The sequence below is a fragment of the Ammospiza nelsoni genome, chromosome 16 (genome assembly GCF_027579445.1).
Source record: "Ammospiza nelsoni isolate bAmmNel1 chromosome 16, bAmmNel1.pri, whole genome shotgun sequence".
Taxonomy (NCBI): Eukaryota; Metazoa; Chordata; class Aves; order Passeriformes; family Passerellidae; genus Ammospiza; species Ammospiza nelsoni.
Window position 1 is genome coordinate 5619362 of NC_080648.1, and position 21610 is coordinate 5640971.

The 21610-nt window shown below is 41.6% G+C and overlaps 1 protein-coding gene across 1 annotated transcript in view; it reads right to left on the bottom strand.

The window, feature by feature from the left end:
* Positions 1–21610, bottom strand: part of TENM2 (teneurin transmembrane protein 2) — a 505046-nt gene that overhangs the window by 40242 nt on the left and 443194 nt on the right. Inside the window, exons 14-15 of the mRNA XM_059483440.1 lie at positions 14641–14787; positions 3316–3526 (exon numbers count right to left, since the gene is read on the bottom strand). Of these exons, the coding sequence (XP_059339423.1) occupies positions 3316–3526; positions 14641–14787 (358 nt within the window). The remainder of the gene's footprint in view (positions 1–3315; positions 3527–14640; positions 14788–21610) is intronic.

Below are 21610 nucleotides of genomic sequence, written 5' to 3' on the forward strand. Positions count from 1 at the left end.
CATTTAAAAAATCTAATTAATAAAAACGAGCCATTTCTGTTACTTTTCTTTTAGGATTTTCAAGTGCTTTTTCACCCATCAGGTCAATTTTTAATTTGCTAAATCAACATTTTGTAACAGAATATGGGATTTAATAGAAATTGAAACCTGTTGAGAAAAATCTGCTTGGGAACACATTGGACCAAGATAATTGTCTTGGCATTATTCATTTTGCTTGAATTATTTTATGTGACAAACACACAGAAACAGATGCAGGAAAAAAAGTCACTTAAGCTTCTCTAGGAAAACTGTGCAGAAAGTAGATTTAGAAAGAAATTGTCAGATGGCAGAAAAAAACTAATAATGCCCATGACTTAATTTTTTCTACCTTCAATTTTAGTATTTTAGGAAATAATTTGAATAAAATATTTTGGTCAATAATATTCCTTTTTATTTCTAAAATTTTAAATAAGGAACAAAATAGATATTAGAATAAGCTAAAATGTAGCTAAAATATGGACTTATAAGAAGCAATGTTTTGACTAATAGTCACACATACAATCACCTTTCTTTGGTAATCTTTTAAAAGTGTAACAGAAAAACTGAACTGATACAAGAATTATATATATATATATATTTTTACCAAGGAATTTAAATGTGTACAAACACAGCTTTTTTTTTTTTTTCCCCCTGGAAACATCATTTAATCTTGTTTCTGCACAGAAAATAATAATTGAGATTTACCTATTTTAGCAATCAATAACTTATGTTATTTTTTCCTTTATAGTAGGAAATAACCGTTTTTCTTAAACTAAGACTGGAAAAAAAACCCCAAACCATTATTTTGTCTCACTTTTTCATGTCTTTCAATGGAATGACAGACTGAGCTCAGTAAACAGCTTACAAACACAGGAGCTACTTTTTGAGACAATGGCAGCTTCAGTATATGGAAAAGTTGGGATTTCAACTTTGTGGCACTTTTAAAAGACAAACCCATCAGTTCTAAAACTTACAATTTGACCCTATACATTAGATTTGCCTAAAATTGGTACCAAAAATAGCAGCTGAGCCATAGAATTATCAGAAGTACCTTTAAAACTTAGAGGTGAAGGCCAATTTTAACATCATTAATAGGTCATTTGCAAAGATGTGTTAAAATCTGCAGTGTAGCTCAGATGAGTAAAACAGAACTAAGAGTCCTACCATGAGGAACATTTAAAAAAACCCCCAAAACTAAAGTTTCCAAAGAGTTCTTTTTTTTAATGGAGCCTCAGGACTGAACTGCTCAGCTCCTGTTTAGTTTAGAGCACTAATTCATAGAACCATAGAATGGGTTTGAAGGGACTTTAAAGATCATTTTGTTCCAACCTCCTGCCATGGCCAGGGTCATTTTCCAATAGATCAGGCTGCTCCAATCCCTGTCCAACCTGGCCTTAAACACTTCCAGGATTTAAAAAAGGTGAAAGTAGAACAATTTTTTTTCTATTTTTTTCAACAACTCCACATGTGTATGCATGGAGTATTTTATAGAACAGCATAAAATCTATATTCCATAGAGTAGGATCCAACAGGAGTTTCCTGATGGAATATGGAAATGATTGTGCACAGCACAGGGGTGAGTACAATGGGGACCTGCCTGGTATATCCAGAAACATTATGATCCTCTTTTCACAGACAAATATTTAGGGACATGCTCTACATCACCCACTAAGCCTGTAATGGGATCCTGACTGAGAAAAATTCCTGTAATGAAGTGCAATCCTTTGGGTGTTATCTTAAATGAAGCTCTTTCTTCAGTTTTAACTTTGGTGATATGAACATAAATAATATACTCATCAATTTCTTAGCATCTTTCCATGGAGACCTATTTATATAATATTGATAAATACCAATCTTCTTGTAAGCATACAATGGCATCAAATATTAATTAATGATGTGCTGGCTTTTAGATTCATTGCAAATATATAATTAATAGTCTTAGAAAACACGCATAGAAAAATAAAAAAACAAGAAGAAAAAGAAAACCCAGTCAGGTGGATCAATGCTACAAGTAAAATGGTTTAATGTAAGGAATAAATAATAAAACTCCCTAAATCAATGGATTTTTAAAATTATTTGAAATGTTATTCCATTATTGAAATTTGTGCTAATGGCACTACATTATAAATGAACTGGAACTAGTTAGTGTTTTCCCTTCCTCTAGACTGCAGTCTTCATAAAATATAAACCTCAGAAGCTCCTGCTCAGTGGAAGAAACCTTCTTCTGGGCGTTGCCAGACTGCTGAAATGCTAATAAAACTCTGTTATAAAATAGAGGCCACATCATAAACTGCACCAGCGTGGCCTCAGTGTGATCAATGCCTGAGATGAAGCACCTGCAAGCAGCAGCTCCTGTTAAACCACAAACAGAATCACTGGCACAAATTTTCCCATGCAATGCACAGATCTGGTATGTCTTAGGTTGAAAATGGGGGTGTGTATTCTATTGCCATCTGTTAGCGTGGAGCAGTTATCTCCTGTTCTTGGGGCAGTTTTCTTTCTCTCTCCCACAGCCAATCCTCCCTCCAGGAGATCTCTTTGTTAATGGGCCATTAATTATTAATTATCTTCTGTCCATGGCCACTGAGTGTCCCTGCAGGGCTGATCCAATCCCAGCATCCCATGGGGAGATGCTCCGCCCAGGGGAGGAGCCAAGTATTCCTACCTGGATCCAATCTGAGCCTGGCACAGCACAGCAGCCTTTGCCCCCTGCATTGCCACAGGAGCAGCTTTCTGCTGCCCTGCATGGCCAGAGGGAGCCCAGGCCCATCTGCAGCAGCCCTGGAGCTGCAGAGGAAAACTCCCCCCTTGTGCAGGATCCCTGCTGCAGCAGAGCCACAGCTGGCACTGCAGGAGGGCTGAGCCCCCCTGGGATGGGGCTGGGACACCCCCTGACACACAGGGGGCAGGGCATGGTCTGACTCTGGAAGTACTTTTTTTGTGGTTTGTACTATTACATCTGTATTTTTAGTTTTCCTAGTAAAGAACTGTTATTCCTATTCCTATATCTTTGCCTGAGAGCCTTTTAATTTCAAATTTATAACAATTCAGAGGGAAGCGGTTTGAATTTTCCATTTCTGGGGAGGCTCCTGCCTTCCTTAGCAGACACCTGTCCATTCAAACCACGACACGTGTCACGTTCCCAGCTGCTCCCTGCAGTTGAAGGGGATTTCTCACCTGCAGTTGAAGGGGATTTCTCACCTGCTATTGGAGGGGCAATCTCACCTGCAGTTGGAGGGGATTTCTCAACTGCTATTGGAGGGGCAATCTCACCTGCAGTTGGAGGGGCTTTCTCACCTGCTGTTGAAGGGGTTCTCCCCAGGGATGATGTGGGTGCTGTCCTTCCCCACGAGCAGCTTGATGCGGTCGTAGAAGGAGCGGACGGCGGGCGCGGCGCCGTGGCTCTGCTGGATGATGTCCAGCGGGTCCCGCGAGCCCCGGCACAGCAGGCTGTTCTGGCAGGTGGCCTGCAGGCAGCAGTCAGGGTCCAGGCAGTCCACCAGGCCATCTGAAAGGTAACAGGCACCACTAAGATCCAGCACGGAGCTGTGGAGCAGTAATACCCATGGAAATCTTAAGGCACTGGGAAAAACGGTTAAAGTTCAGTCTTCATAGCATCCCCATGCCCCAAACCTGGTAAATCAGCCAACAGTGCCATGAGGATGAGGCTTTGAGCACATTCCTTAAAAACCACTACAATTAATGCAAATCAGGGTTAGATGAGGATGAATCTCAATAAATCTGTCAAGGACTGAAATTAGGCAAAAGGAAGTGGAAACAATAAAGGATTTCTGTTTAAGTTATTTGCTTGTTTGGCTGATTTTTTTTTTCCCTGTCTTGAGAATTATGCTGTTTGATTTTATTTGTTCCATTTGAAGAGCTGAGAGGAGATGGAGATGACAAAGCTATCATTATCAAAGTAAAACACAAATGACACTGTAGCCATTTTGGCAGTTCCCAGGGAAGGGCTGCTGGAGCTCCCACCTCCCATGGATAGCTGGCTCACAGCTTGTGTGCATGCTTGGACAAGGAATATCAGTCACAAAATTGGTGGGTTCAGTCATCATATTACAGATTGTTATCTATCATTAATATTTTTTAAGATGCATTTTTAAGAAAAAAAGAGAATTTTAACACCAGAAATTAAAAGGGAATCAAGGGAGAGATCAATCTGTATATTTAGATAAATAACAATTTTAGCACATGCAGTAACAATTCTATCATCATCTCTTCATTTGGTATTATTATTTAACTTAAATATGTTCTCTCAATGGAGTTCTACTATAATTTAGAAATTATTAACCATTTGCTTTGAAATATTATCATCTCTAACAATTTACAAACATTTGTTCATCTACTCTGGCAAGAATCAGGAGTTCAATCTGCAATCTACTTATGTCTGTAACACTTTCCAAGGTGTATCAATCTGATTTTTGAATGCAAATATGGCCTGGATATACACTGAAAATCATACAAAAGAGAGAGCATTCCAGTATGGAAGCAGACAAAAGTACCTCAGGTTAAGATCATGACTCATGCATTTTCAAGATTTTCAAGTGCACAACAGACCAGCACAACTGGAAAAACAACAACCTAAAGGAAAAAAAACAATCTAAAAACTACAAAATACTTTCTTATTTTACAATTAGCCTTTTATATCCAACCCATTTTGTGTGCCTGAAATGACTGTGCCTGACCTGATTTAAAAACAAAATTGCCAAGTTATGCTGACAATGTTTCATTCAGGCCTCTAAGGAGATTTAAGTCAGACAAACTACCTTGTTGTGAGAGCTATATGTTGCTTTAAGGTCACTCGCCTCTTCACATTAAGAGCTCCATTCATCTTAAAATTCTCTCCAACAAGGCTGCAGGATCTTTCTGTTTTGTTACATCTAATTTTCCCCCCACTTGATATAATCATTCTGAGGACATCATTAGCTTCAGGGTATAACTCAAGGCAGTTTTCCTATTTCTGAGAATTCCTCAGCTTCTCCCCCATTCTGTGAGACCTCTACAACTCTGAACTGAGCTTTGCCCACTGTTAAGTCCACCCAGTTCTCAGATGACCACCAAGCAAGGAAACCCTATCAACACACTAGAAATAACAGAGGCAAACCACAGGATATAAATTACTCCCTCTGACAAATTTACATTTACCTATTGAGCTGCATCATATTTTGGCATAGCTGTTATTAGAGGTGAGCAGAAGTTCTGCCTGTAATGACCTCATCATGCAGCTGATTATGGGATGCTGTGGCCAAACACTTGTGATGACACCCTGAACTTGGAATGGCCATATCAATCCCTCAGGCTCCTGTCAGTCATGTGAATCACACCTTTATGCTCATGAGCCCCCTTGGATATTGTCTGACATTGCAATCTTCAGTAAATTACCCTGCCACTGCCAATCTCACCGTTATCTCACAAACAATCAAGCAGGCAATCAAACTGCTCTGAATTGCCAGTTCAGGACCTGGGAGGCTGCAAACATCTCCACTCAACAGCAGGGAAAATCCTGCCTGTGATTCCTTCCATGTAAGAAGGTTTTGCTGCAGTTCTGTGAAGTCAGACTCAGATGCTCTCAGATGCATCTTAAAACAATATTTAGAAAAGACGGGCATAGAGCATAACACAATTTACTTTTTCTAACATTATTACTTATATGGCTCTATTTCCCTGTAGTAATTTATCCTCAGATGGCAAACTTCAGGATTTAGGATATTTTCACCTCATGTGAACTAGCTGATCCAGCTTGTTGCAACAGCAGAGTGAGCTCTGGGTCTGCTCAGCACACACAGCCAGGCCCTGGGCACTGCTGCTGGGTATCAAGGGCTTACACACCCCTGTGCTGCTCACATCCACAGCTGCTGCTCTTATTGACTCTGCTGCTCTGAAATCTCTGCCTCCATGCACCAAAGAGTAGTGGTTACTGTCAGAATATATCTGCTTTTAGGCCATGTTTGCCTAATTTGCTATCTGGACTATTATTTCAGAATGGCTGAGATTGGCAAGGACCTCTGGAGGTGATCAGCTCTGGCCCCTGCTCAAGCAAGGCTACCAGACACTGGATGCCCAGGTTGCCCACACAGCTTTTGAAATGTCTTCTAGGATGGAAACTCCACAGCCTCACTGGGCACCCTGCTCCACTGCTCAGTCACTGGACAACGTGACACAAGTGACATTTGTGCCTGGGGTTCTTCCTCAGGTGCAGGACCTTGCACTTCATGAGGTTTCTCTCAGCCCATTTTACCAGCCAAATTGTACCATTATATATGAAGTAAATTGTTACAGAATCATTAATTTGCATTAGACTCAGCTGATTAAAAGCAGAGTTAGAAAAAAAGTACCTTCTGTAAAAGAAAATTCTGCTATTAACATAAATTTTAATTAGAATTCAGTACTGTGGGTTTTAATATATATTTCTGAGCTTGTCATCCTCCAAATTTCCTCAGGTATGCTGAATTATTTATATGGTTAATGACAAACCCTCACCACTTGCCTCACCAAAATATTGCTGCTTTTCATGGCACACAGAGCTGAGTTTCAAGTGGTTAGTGACCTCTCTGATACTCTGCATGCTAAAGGGAGGAGGCTGGAGAGGGAGCTGAGATGGTGCTGAAACTCCTCCAACAATTTGCGACCAACACAAGTCCTGACTTGGCCTTAACTGAGATGAAATAAATAGGAAATTTTGATCTGATTTAAACTGGCAGCACAGGCTTAGCTCTCCATTGCTGTTCGTGGTATTTCTGAATTCTCAAATCTTTTCAGAAATGAAGCAAGTGACATGGTATCCCTCTTGAAGAGTTCACTTGGTTAATGGATCCACACAATTCTCAACTTTCTCTGAACTGTTCCACAAGCTTTTTGGCAGAATTCACTACACAGCACAGAGAAAACTTCAAAGAAACACTTGAAAGTAGATTAACCTACTCATGCATGTCATATTTATGACTGCCTTACTATTGTGTTCCTCTTGACCATCATTAGAAGGACTAAAAAGGCTCTCAGGAGGAACAGTGATATTTTATACCACATTACTGTTCTAATGTGTTTAGAACCTGTCAGCACCAGTGTTCCAGCATCACTGAATATATTTCTCACCATGTCCAGGTTACTGGATTGTAGAAGTAGAAAGGTGCTACATATTTCTGCAGAAAGCTGATGCTTGAGCTATTGGGGTTTATAAATCCCAATGAGTAAATTATCTACAGTTTCCACACTTCCTCCAATACCTGCAGGTTGTGCTTTGGGTTCAATTCACTATGCACACCAGAATGAGTGAACCTTGACCTGACATCCAGCCTGCTCAGCCAATGCTTTCTGTACCCACAAGGGACAATTCTGCTTCCAACCCAAAACTCCTGAGCCCACGCTCAGCAGAGGGCATCCTTACACTGCACTAGCTGCAGGAGCTGGGGACTTTCAGAGCCTAATTCCTGGAAATTTTTCTTTTTCCAATAAACATTTCAGACTGATGATTAAAATGGAGGTGGGGAGGGGGGGGAACAGCAGCTACTACAAACCCTGAGGGCAAAAGGGTCTTTGATCACTCTAAGGGCAAATTAGTTAATTTATCATGAACCGATTTTAATTATGTACAGTATTAATATACCCAAGGTGAAAGAATTAAAGATTCTCTATCAGATTATCAAAAGAGTAGGCCTTCTCTGCCAACACAGAAATATATTAATTGAGCTCTAAAACTGCATGCAAAACTCCTTCCACAGGCAGGCTATGCCACAGCCCAGGATATCTTATTACCAGGAAGTTTATCTAATATTTAACCCAATTTTTCACACTTTTGTAGCTTGATCTAATTACTGTTATCTATATTGGCATGTATCATTCAAAATAATTCCTCAGAAGTTTCTGGTGCTCACAAGAAAGGGAATGCTTCTATTCCTGCTCCAGCCCTGTAAAGACTCCCTGTAAACCATCAGGACATTGATTATAACACTGGCTTTTGTATCTAACTGTAAGCATAACAGAGTATTTTTGTAACCCAAACTGCCTTTCAAGACAAGCTGGATTGTAAATCCCAAACTGTGGTAAGATAGAATGAACCTGGAGATTGGTTGTGCCTTTGAATACCCCAAAATTTTCCCAATGATGTTTTAAAGTACCCTGGAGGATGAGTGGTGAAGCACCCACCCCACTTCCCTGGCCCACTCGGGATCCCTGTGCTGCTGAGTTCTGGCACGAGGAAAAGCCTCATTCCTGAGAGCAGCACTGCAGGAACCCACTGCAGGGGTAGCTCCAGCCTGGGGGTCCCTCAGAACCTCTGGAGAACTGATGTCCTAAGTCCAAACCACTCCTTGCTCAGAGCCAGGCCGACCCAAAGGGCTGCACTAAAAAAAAATGAAACTTGAAAAACAATGTTTGCCCAGCTCCAGTGTACATGGACACCTACAGGGGTGCTGGAGCCTTTCCAAACCATGGAATTTGCAGGCTCTGAGCTCCTTGTTTTCCCTGCAGTGAGGCACTGCAGACCACATCCCAAGGGGGACAGGGATAAGTGTGAAGGTGAGCAGAGGCTGACATGGAGCTGTAACACAATCACATACAAGCACACTCATTAGCTCTTGTCAAAATTTGAGTGCCTACTTTTGATACAGATTTTATACCCGAGCCTACGAGACTCACTCTGGCCCCCACCCACTACAGATTTCAGCTCCTGATTGCATTTAATGTTCCACAACTGACTATTGCACAGGCTCTGGGAAAGGTATTTTCTGTGCCAAGAGTATTCTGGGTATTTATATTGAGAACTTCATAAAATCTTTTGTCTGTGCTGAATTAGAGACCCCTGCTGAGGCAATGCTTGTTGAGGCAAGCTAAATTACATGATTTGCTTTTGTACTGTGAAATACTTGTATTATCTTAAATGTCATGAGCCTGATGCAGTATCAAGTCACAGGATTTGTAATTTTCTAAAAGCAATTTTTTTCTAAATGTTTATTGCAGGAAGACACTTCTCTTTTCTTTCTATTTTCCTTCTGTCTAATTTCAGAGATGAGTTTTCTAAGACAACTCAAATAAACAGCCTTTCAATCAGTCAAGTGCACTGTCCTGACAGTGAACTTCACTAGAAATGCATTTTTCTTGTGAATTGAAGAGATTTCATGATGGAGCAGCTAGTTGGCTTTCTCTAATTCATTATTTTTAATGTATTGTGCCAAACAGAATTACCACCAACTGTACTTCCTGGTGGGGTTAAAGATATAGAGTAACAAATTGAAGGGCAAAATGTGCCTTCTGAGAGATGCACATCTCTCTTTGGAAAGCCAAGCGGAAAAGAAATTAAAATGTATTTTAAAAAGAATGTGCTACTTTGCATAACAAATAAGAAATTCCTCTTTTCTGTTTGGCTTAGTATTCTATACTGCTAGGGGTTGCTTCCTTTCCTTCTCCTACCAATTTTAGTCCAGATAATTACATTGTGAGGAGAAATGTGATCTGGGAAGTGATAGAAGCAGTGACTGCATTTAAGCTTTTTTAAAAATTTATTTCTTTTTAACCTGCCTGCACCTGCCCTCTTCATCCTGATCAAATACTAAACAAATTTAGCAAAACTTTGCTTATTTCCTGTTTTTCATTCTCTGAGACTACATAATTTAACTCTCTTGCCAATAAAAACTACAAAAATGAGTAAATTTGAACAGATGCAAAAGGGGGAGAAGAGAGAAAGAAGGAGGAGAAAAGCCTAGAAGGAGCAGCCCCAGTGGGCAATATGGGCTTGTGCCAAAGCTGCCTCTGCAGAGGACACGATTCTTAAATCTCTTTCCCAAATTATCTCAAGACATTCAGGACAAACATTCCTAAATGTGATGGATATCAACTGCATCCAACATTTAGTGAAACTATAATTTAGGAAAGACATCTGAGTTTTGCTGTGTATCCCATTGTCTCATGCAGCTGGAAGTGCTGCAAAGTCTAAGGTGAAATTTAGTTAAACTGAAGTAATTTAGGGAAACTAAAAATATTTTTCTATTTAGGAACAAGCAAATTATTATAAAATAGTTATTTCAAAATGATGGGTATAAACAGCCACAGTAGTGATTTCCTTGTGCAATATGCCAAAAGAAATAGGAATGTAAAAAGTAGCATATCCTCTCCCATTCCTCAAAATACCATCAGTAATGCCTAATTTCCTAAAATAAAGCCATGGTGAATTAAATAGGTTATACGTGTCTGTTAGGGGGATTATATATTGTAATCACAATTACAGGTCTTAAAATAAAGCTATTTCTAATCCCTCCAAAAGATGCTTAATAATGATTAGATTACTGAGGGTCTGATTAAGGGAAGAAATTAGCTTTAGAAGCAGCCACAGTGAGCAAATTATGTAATCCAAACATGGTTTGGAAAACAGAAGCACTTTCCAATTTCGAGAGATGTTAAAAGTGAGGCTATGCCAGAATCCCCTCACTTTTCAGTTAGGCTTTCTCCTTACAGAGAAATGGAAAAAAAACAAACAAACAAAAAAAAAAAAGCAGCAAAAGCAAAACGAAACCCAACCAGTAAAAGCCCCCAAAAAGATAAATAAGAGGTTTTCAAGTTTTTTCAGCAAAGTAGCCTGTGCACCATGGTAACCCTAAACACGTTCATTATGAATCACAGAACCACAGGCTGGTTTGGGTTGGAAGGGACCTTAAAGCTGATCCAGTGCCAGCCCTGCCTGGGGCAGGGACACCTTCCACTGTCCCAGGTTGCTCCAAGCCCTTCCAAACTGGCCTTGGGCACTTCCAGACCTAGATAAGCCATATCTTGATTTGCCATGTGATGGCAAGGGCAAAAGCAGGTGAATTTCCCAGTGTTACCTCAGATCATTCACCCTGCACAGCCCTAGGAGGAGAAAGCAGCTTTGGAGCATCTCTCCTCTCGCTGCTCTGGAATCACATTTTATTCATGCCAGTAATCCACACTGACATCTCATTTAAAATGAAGATTTGTAAGTCTAAAAGAGAGGGGGACTCATCTGCCTCTTCTAGGAATAGACCAACGAAAGGACATTAATCTAAAATGGAAAGAAAATATTAAGTATAATCTTTCATTTTTCTCTTTTTGAACTATGGTATGGAGTTTGCATTGTGGCAGATAATAAGACAAAGCAGGACAAATGGGAAACCCTCTGGAGTCAGTGGCAATGCTCTCCTTGACATCCATAAAATGAAGACTTGGCCCAAGGCATTTGAATCTGATTGTGAGATACAATTGCAATAAGAATGGCTGAACAGGGAAAAAGCTCCAAAATATGTTAAATCTGCTGCCACAGAAGATAGGAAATGATAGTTCCCTTTCAGTGACATGCTGAAGGAATTGTATTTTAACAATATGCAGAGATGGACAGAAAGGAAAGAGGCTCAACTGTCCAGAAAAGAACTCATTTAGGAAAAAGAGGGAAAAAAAGGTATTTTTAGCTACCCTACTGCCTTCCAAAAGAACAGCTTGTGTGTTCTGTACTACCCCAGAACTGCTTGCTTATGTTAACAGAGCAATGTTGGTAATGGAGCAGCAAATGAGTTCAACACTTTGCTGCAAATAAACTCAGCTGAGTTTCAAATGAAAAGAGTGACTGGGAGAAGAGGCAATTCCTTTAACTTCCAATAAACTTGCATTTTATGTGAAACTTGGCATTCTGGTAACTAGCTGGATCCTTACTATTGATTCCCATAGTACACTTTTCAGCTTTGTCTAATGAAAAAGCTTAATTTTATCTGTTCCTTTAAATAGAGAGTCACAATTACATCAAGGTGCAGCTTGAAGCACAGAACACACACAGCCCTTCCACCCTCTCCATTCCTGCAAACTCCCCTCTGAACACGGAGCCCAGAGCACAGACTCCTGGCCAGGTGTGCAGAACCAGACATGTACAGGGCAGTGCATCTCAGGCAAAGGCAGGGCTGCATTCTGAGATTTATTAATCATTAAGGGATTAATATTATATTTGTCTTTGAATTTTGTTGTAGTTCTTGTGAATTTGACAAACTGGTAGTCAGGAAAATGCCTCTGTCCTCACAGCACACATGAGACAGAATTCCAGGACATCTCAAGAGGAATCTGAACCCCAAAATATGATGGAGCAAACTGCAGCAGCACAAACCACCAAGGCATGGGAGAGACTGAGAGCGCTGCAGTGGCACAGCCTGAGGGGAGCAGCATGCAGGAAACACAGCAGAGCTCAAAGTGCCTCTGGTTCTTCAGAAATGCCTGGAAAGCTTGAGGAGAAGCAGCAGCTGAACAAGTGTTGAGCTCCCTTATACAAACATTCTATGGGAATTAGTGAGGATGAGACTACAAGAGCAGGAATGATCATTGAATTAAATTGCTGAGACTAATTTCCACCTAAACCCCACGTGAAAACATGGGGGTCAAAGGGACTTCTCAGGTTGTTTGGATCTTGGATCAAGCTTAAATTTTCAAACTATTTACACTCACAAGAACCAGTGACCAGTAACCTCTCTAGAATCCAGAAAAAAATTACTTAAAATGCAAACACTGAGAACATCTGGAGAGTTCTCCCCTAAGCCTTTCCAGCCTTCAGCTAGACCAACTAATTTTCTTTCAGGTGCTTTACTATGGTAAACCAAAATCCATGCAATTCACATGATAATGGAATATACAATTCTGCATTAATTATTAATTCATAATATGATGTATCTGTTGTATGGCAATTCTGTCTGTATTCTTTGCCTCTGATGAGCTCCTGTTTACTCTCCTTGAATAAGTTTTACAATTTTACAGTTTTTCATCAGGATGAGCAGCAGAATATTGTCACTGGTCATTTTTTCCCCTGCTTGCCTGTCTGTTTTACAAGTGCAAAATAATGTCCTGGGTAGATAAATAAACCTCTTATTGCAATTTTTCTAATAACATTTCCAACCTTTTTCCTTTCTTTGAGGAAATTCTAATAATACATCTGTTTTCAAATTTCCCTTTATAATCTTCAAAGCATGTAAAAACTGCAAACCTAAGCATTTCACCTTTTAGTTTCTTACACTGAATATTAACACAAGTTTAGTGGGTTTTGTTGTATACTTAAAAGCCAATTATTGTACTCTGGCAGTTAGATTCTGCTTTCTATAATTCAGTAACAGCTATAAAGCAAGTTCTAGTTCTCTGAAACTGAAATAGCTTTTGAACTTCTAAAATACTTTTGTAAGCACTGAGCATGTGAAACCAAGGAACTAACAGAGGATTTACAAATTAAAACAAGTTGATGACATTCAGCTGTTGTTAATATCATGTAATCAAAACCAAATACACCTGTTCCTCAGTTTGGGACTTACTTAAATTAAAATACTCAGCCTAATGACAATTCTACCCTTGATACAGCCCAATCTTGCTTTGCAGTTTTAGGAAATAGATTTATAAAATATTTATTAATCAGCAAACGGCGGATGTTTTCTTTAGATTAATTATTGGCCAAAGGAAAGGGAAGGAGTCTCAAGGAAAAAAAGCTGTGTCTGATGCTTGGTTTATAGCAGATAGCAGAAGCATATGAAAAAGAATCTGTGTGACTTTCTAAAGACATTATATTGAAAGTTAATAAGAAAGTTCCTTTAAATTAAGGAGCAAATTAACCAATCTTTTTGAGAAGTAAAACATCTCAGAACTGTTTTCAGGCCACCATGGAAGGCTCAACAAAACCCAAAAAACATCTTTGAAGGGAAACACAGGACACATCCTATATTTAATAGTGATATGCCTGACATAGGGCAGGGAGAGCAGAGCAGGGATGTCAGCCCCTTACCCTACATGCACATGGAGCACACCTCACCCTGCCCTGCAGAGCCTGGCACAGGGACTGTACAGTGTGACAGCAAGGGACAGCCTGGCAAGGGCAGTGCACAGCAGGGACAGCCTGGCAGAAGCTAAGGGACAGCCTGGCATGGGCTGTGGGACACCAAGGGACAGCCTGGTAGGGGTGAGGGACAGCAAGGGACAGCCTGGTAGGGGCTGTGGGACACCAAGGGACAGCCTGGCAGGGCTGTGCCCAGCAGGGACAGTCTGGCATGGGGACTGTGCAGTGTGACACCAAGGGACAGTCTGGCAGGGCTGTGCCCAGCAAGGGCAGCCTGGCAGGGGCTGTGGGACACCAAGGGCAGCCTGGCAGGGCTGTGCCCAGCAGGGACAGTCTGGCAGGGGCTGTGGGACACCAAGGGCAGCCTGGCAGGGCTGTGCCCAGCAGGGACAGTCTGGCAGGGGCTGTGGGACACCAAGGGCAGCCTGGCAGGGCTGTGCCCAGCAGGGACAGTCTGGCAGGGGCTGTGGGACACCAAGGGACAGCCTGGCAGGGGCTGTGGGACAGCTGGCAGGGCTGTGCCCAGCAAGCAGGGGACAAGGCCAGCACGGTGGCTCTGTGGCCGCTCCGAGGGGCACAGGGCGCTCCGTGCCGCTCCTCAGCAGCAGCGGCAGCGGCAGCTCCGCTCGGGCCGCGCTCCCAGCCGGGCTGGCCTGGCACCGAGCCGGGCTCCCTGCGGGTCCCGCCCGGCCGCAGCTCGCTGTCCGTGCTGGAGAGCAATGTGACCCCTGCCAGCAGTGCGGGACATGGCAGGACATGGCAGGACAGTGCCTCCCGAGGCCCTCTGCCCGCCGGCACTGACGAGCCCCGCTCACCTCCCTCGTTGTCCTTGCTGTCGGCGCAGGCCGTCTCCATGGCCACGCTGCAGCCCGGGCCCCTCCAGCCGCTCTGGCAGACGCACTGCCAGCTGTTCTGGCCCAGCGTGCACCTCCCGTTGCCGTTGCACAGGTCCGGACAGCCATCTGCGAGGACAAACGGACAAGGTGAGCCCCGGGCACCCCCTCCCCGCTGCGCTCAGGCCGTGCTACTGTGCAGACAAAAAGGCTCGGTCCTGCCACCGCCGGGAACGCTCGGTTAACGAAGGGACACCCTGCAGCAATGGGGATCTAGCTCGGGAGCCCTACTCCTGTAACACCTGTCTGAAGGTCCAGACCTTGAGCTGATAGAAATGACAGCCTGCTGACAGATCTGTCTCTTATTTTTCCCTCTGTATGTGCATACGCATCTTCTTCATCAACAAGCTTGTCAATGCTCAGAGGACTTTTTGTAGTGAGTATCGCATTATTCTCCAGAATAATTTATTTAAACTTTGTGTCTAAACACAAAGTTTAAATAAATACTTCTATCTATTTAAATAAATGAATTAATATCTTCCTTCATTGATGGTAATTTTAGAATACCTACTTATTTAACACTAAGTTTACTTATATTTTGGTGTCACATCTTACACTTTCTGAAAAAAACATATTAGAAGAGATATCCCCTCAAAGATGAGTGTTTTGAATGGACTATGAATATGACATGACTTATTGTATAGCAAGAGCCAAATTAGGAACAAAAATACTAATTAGCTAAGCTACTTACATGTTCTAACAAATGTCCATAGGTGATAGAATACCTCAACTCCTTTCTCCGGGAAGTAAATGAGTCCCAGGAGACATTAGAGTATCTTACTGAATATTCATTATGGAAAAAGGTAAGAAAACCAAACTGCAGCCTTGGTTCATACAACCAGATCCATCAATACCCAATCCGCACAAGCACAGCTATTTTTTGTCTGTGGGGTGACAGAAGATTTGAGGCCAACCTCTCAGAGCACCTCTTTGAGCAGGAGGAGAAGGCTGTGCTGCCTGACAATAGGTTTTTTCTTTTACAAACCTGTTCAGAAAGCCACAGCTCTGAGTTTGTCTCCTCCTACCCCTCCCAGCTGCCTTGGCTGTAGCCAGGTGAAGTCAGAGAGCAATTTCTCTGACCCCAGACTCATTCTCACAATGCTGCAGCAGCTTCCCATACAACAAAGTGATGCTCCTGGAACTCACAGCTGGTATCACGAGAGGTCAGAGACTCTGAGTCCATGTTACACAGAAAGCTGTTGGCAGACAGAAACAAGTCCTACAAGTTGTTGTGTATTAAAAAAAAAAAGTCTCTTTCACTTAGATTTAGGATTATTTTGCCACTACATATCTTAGCTTAAAAAAAAACAGTTACTTTTGCAGCACAGGTAATAGATTTTCAAGACATTTCGTTTATCTCTTCCATTTGTCAGGTTGTTTGAATGACCAATATGTTAATGTTTGAAAGGAGGAGGCATCACAGTGTAGGACAAATTATTTGTTTTAAATGAAAACCAAACAGTAATTGTGAATATACCCATGTGGTTGGTTTTCTACTGAGGCACCGACAAGAATTAAATCACTGAAGCAGTTTGCCTTGCAGCATCTGAGCAAAATGAAAACATGAACAGTGGGGAGCTAGCAAAATCCCTGAAAAGTTTTAAGTGCAGCTGGGGATTAATGGACATGACTTTGCTTTTAGAGAAGAGAGGGAAGGCAGCACCAGTGCCACGGACATGGTGTTGCTAGGAAACACGATGCTACCTCCACAGAGCTCATTTAACTGCAGCCTTCCAAAGGGTTTGAGGAGCATAAATATCAGAAGGAAGGGAAGGAGCAGCAGTACACTACAATAAGATCTAAGTACTTGGACAATAATGTCTTCCTTAAAAGATCTATTTAGTTAATTATGAATTAGCTTTGAAACAGCTTTAAGTAATGGCCAACTAATTAGGTGTTTTGCATGGTTATGTCTCTGTACATGCCTGTGTGCATCTATGGATTTCAGGTTTTGCCTGTCTTCAAGCTAGTATCCATATAGCATTCTAGTCTGTTAGACCAACCAGAAATCAGAGCTCCATTATGATGTAGTAATAACATTTTTCTTCTTTAAAAGGCTTATATTTAGCAATTGCACTGCCTATCTCTGTTTAAATCTTCCTACCAGTGCATGTGAGCAGTGATTGTTACTGATGAACACCTGCACACACAGGATTTCCACATATCTCACGGGCTTGGTGGCCACCAAGGGGTTTGGAGAGTGGACAAGGTGACCAAGTGCCTGCCTGAGGAGCCGTGAGAGCCCAGGCTCAGTGGCACAGCTGGACAGATGGCCTTTGCTGGCCAGGCTCCCTGCAGGCAGCACCCCCAGCTCTCCCTGCTTTGGCAGAGCCTGCCTGCATTCTGCAGCCACACTCAGCCTGGGGAATCCTCCCAGAGCCACACAGGGCAGGGCTATCAGCATCTCATCTCAAGAAGCAATCCCGTGTGGGATGGAGCTCTCACTCACCGCTCAGCAAAGGGCCCTTGGTGCTAAGCAGACAGGTTGCTATTCCTGGTGTGCAGAGAAATTCTCCTCATCTTTTCCATTACAGTATGCTTAATGGAAAATGTCAAGAAGCAAGGTTAAAAAAGAAGAAAGTGCTTGTTTAAAGTGCTAGATTGACAACCTATTTATTCACAGAACAGGCAGAGTACAGGCAACAGCAGTTTGAGTGTCTCACACTGTTCTAGCTGCTGCTGAAGGTGAAACACTAATGCAGCCTCCCTCCTCTCTATCTCCAGCTTGCCTGTGGAATTGGAAGCTGAAAACTTTACTACAAATACATATGAATTCACAATTAAAACAGCAAGAAAGATTTCAGAAAGATTTTTCAGTGTTGCATCAGGAATCTGTGATGAGCATATGAGAGATATCAGAAAGCAAAAACCATGCTATGGACTGTGCTTGGTTCAGAAATGGAGGGTGCTGGATATATTTACAAGAGAATACTCCCAGCTTTCATTGACAGTGAAATTATTCTGAGATTAAATTGTAAGGTGACTAGTTTATATTTGAACTCAACAAATTAATTTCCAGTATCTAGGCAGTACATTAAGAATTCTAATCCAATTTTGGATAAATTCTGCACAGATTTCCTTTTTACTCTGGTATTCCCAAACTTCAGGGATACAATTACACATGTCCAGCTTCCCACACATATATGGATTTTCCATTGCATAAACTACTTTAAACTCCAAAACAAACATTTTAAATAAACTAAACCATTTAAGTAAAATAAACCAAACTAAAGTCTGCCCAAAAATTTTTTTGGTTTCAGCCAGAATCTTCAGAACTCCCATTTATTGTGGGGCAAATCTTTCTCCAAAAAAGGAACGGAAAGGGCAGCCAGGGAAAGAGAAGTCAGAGACTTCTCTTTATAAGTTTCCAAACTCTGATGGAAGTCTCTTAGTATAATGAAAAGGAAGAAAAAGAATAGGAGAGATGAAGGGAAAAAAAAATCTAAATGGTGTTTCAGAGCCGCTTAGAGAAAAGCATTATGCTTTTAGCCTCTGGTCAGTTTGTACATGGAAAAATAGAAGTAAATCAAGAGTTTGTGTCTTTTGAGTCCTTCTGATGCTGTGCCATCAGCCATTTATTCTGCAAACAGCATCTCCCAGCAGAGTGGGCTCCCAGCAGCTGTCCCCATTTAGGGCACATGGGCACAGCTACATCTGGAATGTGGCATCTCCTGTTTATCTCTCCACATGACCTCATCTCACACACCCTGATCCAAAGCCTGCTGGCACTCACTGCAGCCTTTCCAGTGACTTCAGCTGGGGCTGGATCAGGTGCTCCTGTGGGTGCAAAGCCCTGCAGTGAAGAGTATGTTCTACACACAGTGTTTTCTCACTCACTGGATGCACACGAGTTTCAAGGGGAACATTTAAATTACATTTCAATCCTCGTCTTCTCATTAAAGCTGTTAACTACAGAACTGGAGCAAATAAAAGTAGTCTGGGATATGATGGTACCTAAAGAATTTAGAGAAATGACATAAAAGCAATAATGACAATAGCCTGTTTAATTTGGATTTTAGAGGATAATCACTGTTTCCATATTTTCTGTTCATTCCTTCGGTGAGCTGCTGGTATGCCTACAGCTATCTAATAATAAATGAGCTACATAGAATGAGGTACCTAGCAACACTGAAAATAAAATCATGCTTTTTATTTGCTATTGTTATTTTTTAATCCTTCAATTCCAAAGCCTTCAGGGCTTAGTTAAAGCCAAAGAAAGGGCATACAAATAAAAATGACACAGTGTTATGGTAGGCACAGGCACAAGTCATTTTCTACAGAGTAATACTTCAACTGAAATAAACTCAAACCCCAAACACAAATGAAACACATGTCAATGAACCAGAGTGTTGGTTGAGTGGGAGGTGAGGCCCCTGTGAGTGAGTTTTGACAGTTCCAGAACAGGCTGGAGCCATGCAGAGGCACCAGCCCAGGGCTCTGAGGCAGGGCAGTGACACTGATTGACAAATTGCTGAGAATGAAGCCAGGCTCTCAGTGCAGCACACAGCCACTGCCATGTACCACAGCAGAGCTGCTGCTTCCACACAGGGCTCACACACAGCAGGAGCCTCTCCTGGCACTCAAGGGTTTGTCACCAGCATGCTCTCACTGGCTGCCTTGCTATTTCTTTTTTTTTTTAGAAAAAAAATTTTTTTAAAACTACTCAACACCCTAAGTATTTCATTAAGCAACATATCAAACAAAGAAATAAAGAATAAATATCTACTTGCACATGTGCTGTGCAGATGAATATATGCCTGAGTTAGAACTACAGACTGGCCCAGCTACAATTGCATTTATTGAACTGGCTGAAAAAAAAAAAAAACAACCAACAACAGTCAAAAAGTATGTTTAAAGAGCCCTGCAATCTTCCACTCCAATGTTGGAATCCATAAAGTTAGAGGGTTTTTAGGAAATGGTTAAAAAAGTATAGGCCTCAGACTGAAGTTTTGTTAGCATTGCAAATACAGCAGAAAAGTTTCCCAAGCAGTAGAGCATACGTGACAAACAACAATAGGCCTCTGTAGAATTGGCTTAAGGATGGCAACAAGGTTATTTAATGTATATCTTTAGAAGGTTAGCATGAATAGAGCTCTGTTCTTTGTCTCTTATGAACCAGTCTTTGTTTTAACTACCATTACGTGTGTTTTATAAGATTGGATAGAATGCTTGTCAATATGTGTTGTTCTATGTATGATTGGCTGAAATCTAGACTGAGATGGTTTTATGTCATTCTATATTACCCCACCTTCCCTGACATTCCCTGTGGATCAGCGAGCTGTTAACATCCTGTCTCCATTGTCTAACAATGTCCTTAAACTGATGTGCTGAAAAAATAAAAAAAAAGCTCTTCACTGGTCTGGTTTGTCCAGTGTTGTCCATATTTGGACATTCTGCTGCGGCAAATGGGTTCCTTTTTTAAAACGTGGGTTCCTGACACAATTGGACATATATTTCCCATATATACCCTTCCCCCGCACTCCAATACTTCCTCTGCAGATAAACAATTAGGAATTTTAAGTAACATTTCTTAAATTGCCTGGGATATGTATTTCATAACAGAATGATCTATCCTGCAAATCCAGTCTTTCTCACATAAGGGCAGGAACTCAGGGAACACCCAACTCTCCAAACAAAACAAATAGGAGAAAAAACCTGTGACTGTTTAGAAGTAAAGATCTCACAAAAGGGAACTTCTGGCATGAAAAAGTCTCAAGTACAGTCACTTGCATCTTTCTGAAAGAAAAGAACAAAAGAAAGATACAGAGACACACACACAACAAACAAAAAGAGAGGGAAACTCATGTTTCAGCAGAGAACACAAAAATTTGAGATTGAAGAAAACCCCAGGGGTGCAAGAGCTTCACACCTTGTTAACAAGGGATTGCTGCCAGAACTTTCCATGTTACCCAAATTCATGTTCAGTGACTCAGGCAAAGGGGCTCCTGTGATTTGGGGAGAGACACCCTCGAGCTCTCCCTCTTGTGCACAACCAACAGAGCTCTGTCACCAGCTTTGGTGTGACCCCTCCAAGCTGCTGGGCAGGGAAAAGAGGAGGACAGGTTGTGCTACACTGTCCTGAGATCTGGGGAAACCAAACAGAAACCAACCAAATGTCCATGTCTGCTCAGAATGCTGAGTACACACACACAGAGTTTCAGCTGAGCCCAGAATTTGGGCTCCTAATACACAGCAAGGAAGGGAGAGTGCCTTATGGGAAGGTCAGCATCAGACTGAGGAGCCTCTGCTCTGCTGCAGTCCCAGTGCTCTGTGACAGCCAGGCAGGGCTCTCTCTGCACCCCAAAATTGTAAATGTGAGCACAAGGACAGCTCCTCCTGCACAGAGCCCAACATCACGGCTTTACCAGCATCAGCAAAGGACTTATGTGAAATATAACCTAAGAAACTGCTGCAGCCCAGCCACACAGCTCCTTCCAGAGGCCAAGCAGGTTATTTGCTGAAATTTTGAGCTAAAATTTGACCCTACCAGCATATTTGAGTTACACAGTGTATTCTTTTCAAACAAGACTCATATCCAACTCCTATTCATATCCCCAATAAAAAGATATATAAAAGATGCAGTAAAAATTTGTATTTAAGATAGCTGGGTCTTTCAAATTAATCTTACTGTAACAAAATCCATTTAGAATATAATTCCAGGTGAAATTGCATTCATAAAACTAGTACCAAAACCATAATCTTTTATTGTATTAATGTTTCTGATATCACATACAAGCACTGGCATCATCCTTTGTAATATGTAATATCCTTTCTGAGAAAGAAGCCTTCTCAAGCTGAATTTATCTCTAAAATAACGTCTATTTAAAGAGTTTTGTGGCAGCATAATGATAAAGTGACCTATCAGACAGGATGTATAAATTCAGTCAATTGA